General features: G+C 37.4%; 1 protein-coding gene across 1 annotated transcript; it reads right to left on the reverse strand.

The window, feature by feature from the left end:
* Nucleotides 1–1,523: 1,523 nt before the first annotated feature.
* LOC144640398 (serine/threonine-protein phosphatase 6 regulatory subunit 3-like) lies at nucleotides 1,524–12,494 on the reverse strand (the record flags this gene model as incomplete). The annotated part of the gene is made up of 8 exons (XM_078499560.1): nucleotides 1,524–1,609; nucleotides 4,225–4,340; nucleotides 7,738–7,802; nucleotides 8,231–8,356; nucleotides 9,184–9,336; nucleotides 10,273–10,346; nucleotides 10,540–10,592; nucleotides 12,375–12,494. Coding segments are annotated over 8 exons (793 nt in total), but the record flags the coding sequence as incomplete, so codon positions are not given.
* Nucleotides 12,495–13,054: the final 560 nt, after the last annotated feature.

Here is a 13,054-nt window from a genome sequence, read left to right on the forward strand (position 1 = left end):
TTCATGACGGTATACATTGGCAGGGGTTTCATTAAAATTTGAAGAAGGAAGGCACCAAAAGGAGAGTAGGTGGGCAGAAAAGAACACAACGAAGCAAATTTCTTTATGTTAGATTTGAAATTAGGCAGGTAATGACTCTTGTGTATCCTGGAACTGGTACCTGGGTCCCACCTTCTAATGAGAAACCTGCTTGGGTGTCTTATGTCATAGTTTAAAATAAATAATTTCAGGTCAAAATGATTTTAAACTAGTTTCATTTGAACTTTCCTTTGATCCAGATTTATCATCATTATCCTTGAACAAAGACTTGTTGCCAACGAGACAGCCGAGCCAAGAGGTGAGGCTGTCGAGGCGGCAGAATCATAGAGCCGTGTGCGTATGAGTGTATAGGCAGAGAAAATCTTACGTTCTGCGTAAGGGACTTTTTTTTGACCATATTTGGGTGTAAGTAAACCCCATATTTGGGTTGTATTGTTCTTCCCAACTGGTTCCCAGTCTCTCACTCCTTGCTAGAGAGCAAATGACCAAAATGGCGTCCACGCGGCTCGCTGTTAAAATGTTTCAATGTGGTCATTCATCCCTTTACCGATAAATACACCTTTAGGGAACTAGAAATCGAAAGAGAATACCCTACAGAATATTCGACCGCCGAAAAAATAAACATCAAGGTCTTCAAAGCGATGAAATAATCTTTCGACTTTGGAGTCCTTTAACTAGTTTACGATCGAAGAGAGAGACATGAAAATCAAAACGGACTGTTGACTTCAAATAGAATTTTCTTGACTTATGAGAATGCTGAAGTCGGGTAAATGCTTCCTTTTAGTGTTGATTGTGTTTATAGTAATTTTTGACCGATCATTTATTCCAAATCAAATACCGTTTATATTTTATTTGGCACGCATTTTCGCTACGTGTAGGAATAACATCAATTCAAAGCGACTCTCACTAAAATTACTGCATGTCATACACACAAGAAAATAAAGTTGTTTGCTTCTAACGGCAAATGTAATGTTAACTTGAATAAAAATTTTGTCTCCAAATAATCCTTGACCGTTCAAGTTAGCGTAGCAGACATCTGTGTACGTTTTTTAGTGTGTTTAAAAGAGTGCGCGATCGCGAGAATACGCGCGCTGGAAACTACGGCGCCTGCTACGCAGGCTATCAAGCCTGTGTCATTTATCAACACCAGAGAAATAGCCCTTTTATTGCATATTACCTAAAATACAATTTACCATAACAGTGGTCATTTCAAATATAGTTCTATCAAAAACCATTCAATGTCTGAACATTCTTATGAACGAACATGAGTATTTCGCTCGTTGGCACTTACCGATAGGTACAACTAGTTTTAAAACTTGTTATTTTGACCTGATTTTTTTAAGCTACACCATTTCTTTTAAAACACACAGGACCAAAAACAATGCACTTAACAGATTTAGGTGTGTCACACTGAGCATGTTGGTCATGTGAGGTATTAACCCACCCACTCTCCTGTTTTGTTTTTCCTATGTTTCCCAACTCACCAGTTCAGATAAGTTTTGTTTGTTAACATCTGCTAACTTTCCAGTCACAAATGCATTCCATCTTTCACGAACTTTCTCTGGCAAGTCTGAAAGTCAACATCAATCAATACATTTCTCTGGACTGGAATGGAATAAAAAGTTATTGGACTAATAATAACTGTTGACATAGGTGCTGCAAGGCATGGTGCTGCAACAATAGGATTTTGGATTCTGTACTAAAAAGGATGCAGAAACTGTTGCCCTTTGAGACTAGGAGGGACCTTTACAAGGCTTTCATACTGCCGCACTTTAACTACTGTTCGGAAACGTGGCACTTTTGTAGTAAAAAGTCAGCTGAAAAGTTGGAAATGGTAAACAAACGAGCGCTCCGTTTTGTTTTCAGGGAAAAGTCCACGCCTTATGAAGAACTATTAAAGCGTATTGGTCTCCCAAGTCTCCGCGAACAACGGTTAGCGAAAATATTGTCCACAGTTTTTAAGATATTAGCTAGCGATGCCGGTCCTGCAAGCTTACGTGAATTTATAACAACAAGACGCTCCACTTATAACCTCAGAGGCAACACAATTGTGGACCTTCCGAAAGTAAATTCAACAAAATATGGCCTTAAATCATGGAGATATACTGCATTGAAACTGTGGAACTCTATACCAGACGACACAAGAAAAATAAAAACTTACACGATTTTTAAAACAAACCTAAGAACATTAAATCTTACGGGACTTTGTCCCGAGTAGTTTGTCAATTTTTATTATTGCTTTTTTACTGTTTTTAATAATATTTTAAATTTCTCTTTTTAATTTGTAAATTTTAAATTTTTATATTTTAATCTTAGTTAGACAATATTGTAATTTGTAGTTATTCTAAATTATAGCTTAATCTATTTTTATATACTTCCAAGAAGTTTTTATTTCTCTATTTTGTATTTTTATTTCGTGGCGCATCTGAAAACTAGCTTTTTAGCTAAGCGTGCAGACCACGTTAAATAAAGATTGTGATTGTTGTGATTGTGTGAAGTCGAACAGAGTGGTTTAAGGTTTAATTATGCTTTGTCATGCTGAAGTGTCATGCTAAATTGGATGCTGTCTTTGGGATACTGAGAAATAGTTGGCTTAAGCTAATAAAATTCTGTATTCATTCAAACGTTCGTCATGAATACTTATTAAACTGCTTAGGGCTGTCATTAAGGGCCCTAACCCGTAGCACCTGTTACGACTGAGTTCACTCGATGTTACGGGTGAAGATGTCAATTTGTGTTACGTTACACTTGTGTACAGAGCGAAATGCTATGAGTAATAACTTCAATGAAATGCAAGTGCCTCAAAGTTAATAGTAAAATCTTGTAACAGGCCCATAGGGTGAATTCTTTTGAGGGGGGTTCTTTTATTTTTTGGGAGGTATTTTTTAGCGCTGGAATTGCTAACACGAGCGCCAAAGGCGCGAGCCTCTAGGGGCGTTTGGGGGCATGCCCCCAGGAAATTTTGCAAATTTAGGTTCTCTCAAGTGCCATTTCCTGCATTTTGACATCATTTCTGAGGTAAAATGCATTTTCCTTCAATATTAGCTCTTCGGAAAGTAATTTTTATTCTAAGCATATTCTGAAATGTTCAGAAATGAGTGTGTCCATTTAGAGACTGATACAACGTAGAATCATTAAATTTGTTATGTACTATATTTCGGCCATAATCACCACATATAAACTCAAACACAGCCCATGTAAACTCCATTGTACCTGAAGAAGGCTGGTTTGGCCAGCCGAAATATAGTACATAACAAATTTAATCATCCTACGTGGTATCTGTCTCTGCTTTTAAATTCAGTTTTCTTTATGTCAAACCGATTAGATCACTATTGATCCAACGTATACCGGTAGGATATTGTAGACGGTTGCTTGCTTGAACATTTAATGTGCATTTAGACAGTTTTCAAAAAAAAAATATTAAAATTACATGCAGGGTGGATGAGTGGACAAGAAATTGAAAGAATGATTAATTATCTGACATGTTATACAATTATGTCTTTTAGAAACAACTACTGAACATGTTCCATGTCTTAGCAAGTACAGAATATCCCTTTGTTCCTGGGGGTAATTCTCTAACTTTCAGAAATTTTGGTAAGGATTTTTTTGCAATGCTTGCCGCGGGCGCCACGACAAGGATGGAAAGCAAGACAAACATCAATGAACCAATCCAAAAGAATAGAACTTCTCATTATAGTGCCAAAATGTTGCGGCTTCCTCCAATAATCCTGGCAAGGAAGGTAGTCGTCTGTGTAATTGACTGGTTCCAGTCTTTTTGTTTTGTGTATCTTTTCAACCTACCAAAAATGCCGACTTCAAAAACCCCTCGAAACCCCCCCCCCCCCCCCCCCACCCTACGGGCCTGTCTTGTAATATTGTAGAAAAATGTGGGACATGGTGCAAGGAAACCTAGTGAGCAGCAAGTGAGTCTGGACAAAGGGAATACTCTGATTTTAACAAGAGGCATCGATAAGCGCAACCAGCCCTTACTCTGACTCATGTGCTGTGGTTTAAATTTGTTTCTGGTTTAAATTTTGTCAAACCAGTTTGATTTATATTTTCCTTTGTTTGAAATTATGATAATGAATATGAAACAAAAGAAAATAAAGATCAACTGGTTTGAAAAATTTTAAACCAAAAACAAATTTAAACCACATGATATGTATGTATTGACCAATGACTCACCAGCAAATATTGCATCAAGTGTAGCTTTGTTTTTCCCTTTCTCTACACTTTGAACAATACTGTTTGCCACATTTGTCAAATGACCCATATATCCTTTATGTTGGTTGGCCTGACCACTAGATGAAACAAGACAAGAAAAAAGGTACTTCAATACCGTCGCTTGTATCTAAGTGTGAACACGTGCCCCCGAAACATGATCTAATTGGCATGGATGCTCATCAAACATTTGAAGTTTAACAGATCAGACCATAACGCAAACTTTCGCACTCAAAATGCTAACCATAAACACTGAGTGCGGGCGAAAATTTAAACTAAAATGGATTCAAGTGAGCCTGCAAATGCATATCAACACAGATCAGGTTCAATTTTTCGGGAGAAGTCTCTATATTGCCTTTCCATCATTTTGAAATTGGAATACGTTGAACTTTCAGTGCAAAAGTTGCTGTTACAGTCTGCCAGCTAGTCTTCAAACTTCAAACATTTGCAGAAGTTAAAAGAAAATATTCCAGACTTTATTCACATCCCCTTTGTTATAGAGTCAGATTCTTTAATATGGACACTTAAAGGACAGAGCACTGTCTGTGCTACAGAGTTGTCCGTAATGAGAGATTAGACTGTAATTCTATTGATCATGGGAACCTTGTTTTTATCGACATTTTGCTTGTTTACAAGCGAAATGAAAAGATATAGTGAGGAAGCTTGTCACCCTTGGACCAAATTCCGCACATTTTTGTTAAAGTCTCAAGGGACTGTAGTGCATCAACACTTGCGATCTTGTATATAAAAACGTGACTTGTCAAATTTACAAACGTTATATAACAATTGAAGGCGTAAGCGCAAGAAATGCACTTTGTGTTTTGGCCAAATTGAAAATTCTCACAAACAACTCCAAATTTCGCACGCAAGTTCGTTTACGTGTGCTCAACACTGCCCTGTATTTAATTTTGCTGGTCTTTCCTTCGTTTTCGAAAAATAACACATGCAAAAAGACAAGGTTTTTGCTTGCGCGGCGTCTTTTGACTTTTCTTTTACAAAAGCTTTTGTTTCTCAAGACGATGAAGTCAGCTAAACTTTTAGGGTTACAGTCCTAGCCCTAACGCAAAAGGTAACCCCAAGGCCGTAGGGTCGGGATTAGAGTTTCAGGTTAGGGTTACCGACTTAGCCCTAACGCAAAAGCCTAGCCCTAACGCAAAAAAAAAAAAAAAAAAAAAAAAAAAAAAGTTTAACACTAACCCCAAGGGATTAGGGAGTTAAGCCGTTTCAAGTTAAGTTTAGGATCAGAGTCAGCCTCAACCTTTTATAGATCGCGTTTTTAATGCAGTAAGCTTTCACGCCAGTTTGCTTGCAGCTAGCTTTTTCTGCAGTCTGTTTGCAGTTATCTAGTTTTTGTTGTTTCGGGCAAGACTATTCTACTCTGTTACCGTTACCGTTAGCTGTACTGAATTTGCCGAGGTGAAAGTGAAATAAAGACTGATTGTTGATTGAATACGTTTGCTCGTGTTGTCACATTATACTAGTTTTGCTTTCAGTTGAGTGCCGCCGGCTTGCTCTCACTTCTATCTCCACTCCTTACATCATCACACATCTACAAAATCCCGCGAAAACAAGATAAACTTATGAGGTTTTCGTTCGCACGAATCGATAGATTCATTGATGAATATTTAATGAGACACAGAAAATATTTTGCGAAGGGAAGGTGTCCTGGGGAACATAAAACCAGGTCACTTCTCGGCAACTTTGTCGCAGCAGCACCCAAGCGGATCCTGCAAAACTCGCGTTGACGAAGTTCCCGGCAAGAAACCTCTTGTTTTAGACTCTCTATGCCGCCAGGCTCAAAACTACCTCGGTTTGTGCAACGTTTTTTCCGAAGCGCTAAACAGCGCTGTTGTACAAAACAAAGGCAGAAACATCACTCAGTTCTTCGAGCGATGCTGTAAACTTACGGGTATTCAGACTTAATGATGTCCTTCAACCACCTGGCAGCAGCACTTACGCTAAAACTAACCAAAGGCTTCAAATGATTTTCAGGAACAAACAGCCATTTTTTTTTTCTCTTTCCTCTCACGTGACGCCTATCAGGTGACATCGCGTCACAATGTGTTCAGTCCAGTCCTTTTCTTAAAGCGAATCCTCAAAATGGTGGATAGGAACTAAAATCATGGCTCTGACACGTTTTTCAACCTCCCCGGACAGTTAAATAACGCTAGAAGGAAAGATTTACACGCGATGTGTCAAAAAACTCATGCTGCTGGCTGACGGTGGAGAACGTAAGCTTTGCAAAACGCCTTTGTTCTTTGCATACGTAATTTCTAAAAAACGAAGCTAGATTCAGCGAATTTGAATACAGATCAATGTTAAGCACACGTAAACGAACTTGCATGTGAAATTTGGAGTTGTTTGTGACATTTTTTAAATTTGGCCAAAACACAAAGTGCGTTTCTTGCGCTTAGGCCTTCAATTAAAAACATGAGTAGCCCAAATCTTACGTGACATAACCAATTAAGAATGTGAGGGGTTCAGCGCTCGAAGGCAACGAAGTTTAAAATGATTAAGAACGCAAATTTGTACTGGTACAAGTCTTTAGGCGCTAATATTAATTTAACCTAAAATGATTAACAACGCAAATTTGTACTGGTACAAGTCTTTCACACACTAAAACGTTGATAGTTAACCAAAGGGAACTCATTTCGTGACAATTGATTATTTCTGCTGAGTTGCACAATTTAGAATTGCAACATCATTCAATGCAGGTGTGAAGTGATATTTACAAGTGTTTTTGTAGCCTGTTGTGATATTACTTCTGGTGGAAGCAGTAAACGCTAAAAGTTTTTGCTTCTGTTCAGAAGTTAATGCATCGCCATTAGAAAAAAAAAAACAGCAACTGTTTTACTGGAAATGTAGCCATTAGAAATGGCATGTGTAGCCGTAAGGTAAAGAATAACGCGAGGAGAAGCGGCTTTTGGCAATATCCAAACGAAGATTTACTTCTCAATGTGGGGTTAAGATTGCGTGACGAGACAAAAGGTAACTCTGTCGTGTGTAACCTTTATCGGGAACCATGCATTAAGCCGAGTAGAAATCTTTCTAACTCGAAAGGAAACAACTATTTCGATTAAAGGCAAGCGTCAAAGTTTACTATTTTAAACCAAGCCAAAGTATATGAGTCGCAAAGCACCCAGCCGTCGCGACTGACAAATACAGCATTTCCTCCGTGAAAATAAAAAAAAAAATGCTTGAACTGAAAGACGTTTGAATTCTTCCATGGTATGTTTGAACAACAATGCCCAGGATAAACCTTCTACTCATACTTCATGCAAAATAGTTGATATCTCGAAGAGATCTTTGATTTTTTTTTGTGATAAGAAACAGGAGAAGATAGCCAGACAGTAATGCAGGACTTTGTTGCCCTGCTGATCAAGTTTTACATCAGGCAGTTTCACAAGATGACAATCTACACTGTCTTCCAGCAATTCAGGAGCAAACATTTTTGGACAATTGAACCTTTTTACTTACTTTTCTGAATCAAGATCCTCCCACTCCTGGAGTATCCTTTGTATAATTTGACAATCTTTAAATAACTGTCAGAGAAAAAACAAACAAACAAACAGTGAAAAAAATGACAGTGTTTCAGGGCCGTAACCAGACCTTTGCCATAGACAAGGCAAGATCTTGCTACTGGGTTCTGGGGGCATACCCTCCGGAAAATTTTGAAATCTAGAAGCCAGGAATCTCTTTCAGGGTCATTTTTCATGAGGTATTTCTTGAGAAAAATCAATCTTGTTCAACTGGGGATTGTTTTCCCAACAAAACATATTTTGTTTTTAATTTTGGGTAAAAATTTAGACGAGGCAAGTGCCTTGTCTTGCCTCTTGCTAGTTACGGCCCTGTGTTTATAACACATTGTTGGTTCTGTCTGTCTGTCTTGAGAGACATGAAATATCAGAGTTTTCAAAGTTTTCAAAGCAATTCCTACAACATCAACACAAAATGTCCTGCGCAAACTTACAACATCAACTAAAGGAGTACACTGTTCCCCATCTTCTTCAGTTGGGGGATTGTTTAAAACTGTGGTTATACACTTCTCCACTTGGGTATGGAGAAAATTATTCCATGAATACTTGAAAAATAACTCCTGCAAACCAGATTTAAAGAAAAAAATGTTGTCAACAAACTTGACCGCTTGTATCATCAAATAACTAGTTGAGCAATGGGTAGAATTTGAATATGAAACACAATTAAGAAGGTGGCATTAAAAGTGTCTGAAGCAACAGCATGCAATAATACAGAAAAACCAAGAAAGAAAGGAAATCACATACATGTATATATATGTTGTGGTTTAATTTTATATTTGGTTTAAAATTTATCAAACCAGTTTGATTTTCATTTTTCATTGTCTCATATTCATTACCATAATCTAAAACAAAGGGAAATAAAAATCAAACTGGTTTGAAAAATTTTGAACCAAAGATAAAATTAAACCACAACATATACACCATATCAATAACAAAATGGAGGAAACAAAAGTTACACTGTAGGTTGCAGATGCACTACTGCAATCTGCAAGTACAGTTTAGCTGGTTGTACAAACACATGTAACATCAAAGGAAATCATAAATTGTTTTCTTGAATAGAAAATACAAATTAGGCAATAAAAGCATAAAGCAACAAGGATGATCACATTTGGGTAAGATACCAATTACAGTCTTCCTGATCAGAACTTGAAATCTGAACACAAAAGTTCTTGATGTGCACCACCCACAACAGACAATAAGTCCTTTAATACAAATTGTACATGTTGTGGTTTAAATTTACCTTTGGTTTAAATTTTTTCAAACCAGTTTGATTTTTATTTCCTTTTGTTTCAGATTATGATAATGAATATGAGACAATGAAAAAAAAAAATTACACTCGTCGTTTGAAACATTTTAAAGCAAAGATATGTTTGATTTGGATACATACCCATAAAACTTTTAGAGTTCCTAGTTTAGCTAGCTCGGCATTTATTGTATCACTATTAGTGGCTAATATAGCAGCCACCAACTTGGAGGCTTGAAGTCGAGCATTCCCAAGGGGAGGGTCTAAAGTTCCTATTGTTGTCAGCATTGGCTTCATCTGAAAAGGAAAAAAACAATGATTGTGATTTACGTACATTTGTAAAAGAAACTAAGGGTACTTTTCATTAGTTAGAACTGGCCAGACGGTCCAGTGGTATTGAATATGAAATAGACCCTTTTCCATGAGATTTTCCCACAAATACACCACAACAGAATATATAAAATTTATGCATTGACTAATTTGACAGGAAAAATCTGACTAACAAGAGAATTATGCTCTCAAATATACTGGTCTGGCTGGCCTGTTCTGGCAAATGGAGAGCACCCTAAGATTGAGTTATTTGCACAGTAGAATATGGCCACTAGACCAGTCGGCACATCATTTATGACTACCAAACTGTGTGGGTCACTTTTTTGGCCAAAACAAAAGCAAGTTTAGATCTTGTTACAGGGCTACAAATAATTGCATCATGTATTATTAACACAACAGTGGCAGTAGTTTAATGTAGAGAAGTATTCCTTCTCAGAATTATTTTACATACACGTAACAGGTACAGGGCTGCAAATAGTTTTTTCACTTGAAAGGAAATATGTCTCACTAAGACACCATCTTGGTCGGACAAAACAAAATTGTGATCGGACAGAGTTTTATTCATCGTTGCCGTAAAATGATTTACGATCAAAAAATTGTCCCGACATCATGTCCGACCACACTTGGGATTTTGTTGGACATTAGCAAATTTTGGTCGGCCAATGTCCGATGACCGACTGTTATTTGCAGCTCTGTTGTTAACACAGCCATCTCATTAAAACATTCAGATTTTGCTGACCATTCTGGGTTTTACTCAAAGTTTCTAGTATTAAAGGATACATTAATTTTACCGAATCAAAATGAAACAGAACAACAAGCATTAAAATTAATATTGGTACAAAAAGGGCTGTTGATGAATCTAAAAATATTAATGAAATGGTGAAGAAAAAACTACTGACTTACTGGAGGTGGATCTACTAGAAGCTGGTGGAAGTCTTTAAGTCGTGGAGTTAAAGCTGCTAATGTAGCACTGACCCCTGCAAAATAGTTACCAGAGAATAAGATAAATTAATTTGAAAAAAACAACAACATTTTTTTCATAATTTAAGGACCTTTAATCTAAAGACTAATTACAACAATGTAAAAAATAATAATAAAATGAGATTGGCAATTTATTTTTAATCTTTCATAAATAGAAAACTAAGAAGGATATAAAATAATGTTTTGTACCCTGTGCAAGTCTTTCTGCATCCAACGCTGTCATCGGTTCTTCTCCCTCTCCACTGTGAATAAAAAATAATCACAATGTTAAAAGGATAATTAAATGATTGTTTAATGGGGTACAAGTGATTTTATATGGCAGCAGAACGGGCGGTGTTGGACATGACTCGCAAAGCATGCCAGAAGAAATTTTCAATTGCACTCATTATCGTCTGATCGCCGATCTGTAAACATCTCCTCGCGGTGCGAAGATATTCCAATGCTGAAAGAAATATCGGAGGAAATCCATATCAAATCTTTTGCGAGTCTAGTAGCACCTATAGATGATCATAGATGCGTATTGCTGGATTCATAAAGGCGATATTTTACGGCGGAACAACTCATATTTTGGATTCGAAACATCGCTGTTCGTCGACTATTGGAAATATTATTCGATTCTAGCACGTTTGTGATCGAAGTAAATGGGCTAAAATTGAACTTATCTTTGGCGCTTTGCTTTTCAGAAATGTTGAGTAATGAATGAAGTACGTCGATGTACTGCTGGCCAAAGCAGTTCGCCCTATCGTGGTTTTTGATGGATTTTCGCTGAGTTGTTTTACTTGGAGGGCCCAACAGCCGTTTTGATATATATGCCGAGTATCGGCCAAACAAAATGATGATATAAACACTTAATATTAGTCTTCTTGAATAGATAGGTGGAACAAAATTAATGCATATTTCTAGTTCTTCGAGCGAGTTGCGCGAAGGATAAGTGGAACACATGTATATTTATCGTTCTATTAAAGCGTGCTGCACAAAGGATAAGTGGAGTACATGCATGTTTTTCATTGTTTATGTTGCGCGAAGGATAAGTGGAATACGTGTATATTTTTCGTTCTTAATTAAAGCGGGTGTGCGAAGTATAAGTGGAGTACATGCAAATTTCTTGTTCTTACGAAAGCGTGTTGCGCGAAGCCGATAAGTGTAATACAAGTGTAATACAACTCCCGCAGAATGCTGCGAAATGGAAGAGAACTGAGTGACATATCAAGGAAAAAACCCCAACTTCAAGTCCAAATTTAACCGTTAAAACGGCGGGGCCCGCCTGGGCCCACCGTACTTTTCTTAAAGTTCAACTATCGAACTTAAGTTCTATGCAAAAATAATCTACAGTACTGATCCTTGTTTGTCAAGAAATGAGCAAATGTTCATCGACGTCGAACGCTTGCGCCAAACAACCCTTTACCATATAGCATGATTTCAATCGACTAGTTTTGAGAGAAAAATCGCTTCCCTTAATTCAGAACTTGACAGATGACTGGCCTAGGTATTATTCTTCCAGCTCCAATAAAATAATCCGTAACAACCGTTAAAGTTTAGCCGGAATCGCACGAAAAAGATGAGACCTTCTTAAAATCCCGCGACAAAATTGTCCGCCATTGCTTCCACCAAGGTGACAAATGATTGGTCGAAAAATGTCACGTGAACCGTGTCCAACACCGCCTGGCAGCAGAACCTACAGTTGACCTGCTCTCAACACTTGCCAACACAACGCATAAGTTATGCTAACAACGCAATGCATAACTCAGTTGGTAGAGCAACGCACTGGCATTGTAGAGGTCATGGGTTTGAATCTCGTTATAACGTTGAAATTGTTTTCAGGCTAAAAAAGCAATAGCTTAAATTGCTTTTATACTGCAAAGATCATTTCAATCATTTCATGTTTCTACCACAGTTCTCATCATATGTCTTTCACAAATTCACTAAACCAAAAAAAAAATTCACACAAAAAATCTAGTTTAAATTTTTGTGCTCTAGCAAAAAAAAAAAGCATTTAGTGTGACAACAAAATACCAAGATCACACCTTCCTTTCCTGACTTCCAAGAGTGTGAGTAAAACAGAGATTCCATTGACTAGTGCTACATCAGGATGAAGTTGAGCATCACGAAGCATATGATCCAATAGCTCTGACACAGTCTCCCTCCTAAACAGAAGCAACAACTAATAATTAGTTGGAGCAGTTTTCAATTGAGTGTCTTAAAACCAAAAGCAAAGTAATTTGCTGTAAAAGCCCTTATGCATGTTTACGTCAGACTGGCTAGTTTCACCACCAAGCCTCGCTTTTGAAGTGTAAACTTGTAAATATTATCATGAACGAATTCCAAAAGCAGCAAAAATGAAAAGAATACCCTCGTGAAAACTGCATGAAGGAGGAGAAAGGTTGAGAATAATTTGCTTAAACGAGGCTTGGTGGTGAATTTTGAGCATATGACGTTATCATGCATAAGGCCTATTACTCTGGCCAATCACAAAGGACATAGACAATCCAGTGAGCCAATCAAAATTCGAAGCAAATACTTGTAGCTGGCACGAAGTGCGGGAAAACGTGCGCGAGCGAGACCAATTGATTTAGTTTTAGTTCTGATTGGCTGAGAAAGAGGCACGAGAATTTTAAACCAATCACTGAGCGCAGTAATGCTAAACCAAAGCAAACGCAAATTACTTTCGACACTCAAGTGAAAACAGCTCTATTAGCAATTATTA

This window comes from Oculina patagonica, unplaced genomic scaffold (assembly GCF_052425735.1).
Source record: "Oculina patagonica isolate OP01 unplaced genomic scaffold, crgOcupat unplaced297, whole genome shotgun sequence".
Lineage (NCBI taxonomy): Eukaryota > Metazoa > Cnidaria > Anthozoa > Scleractinia > Oculinidae > Oculina > Oculina patagonica.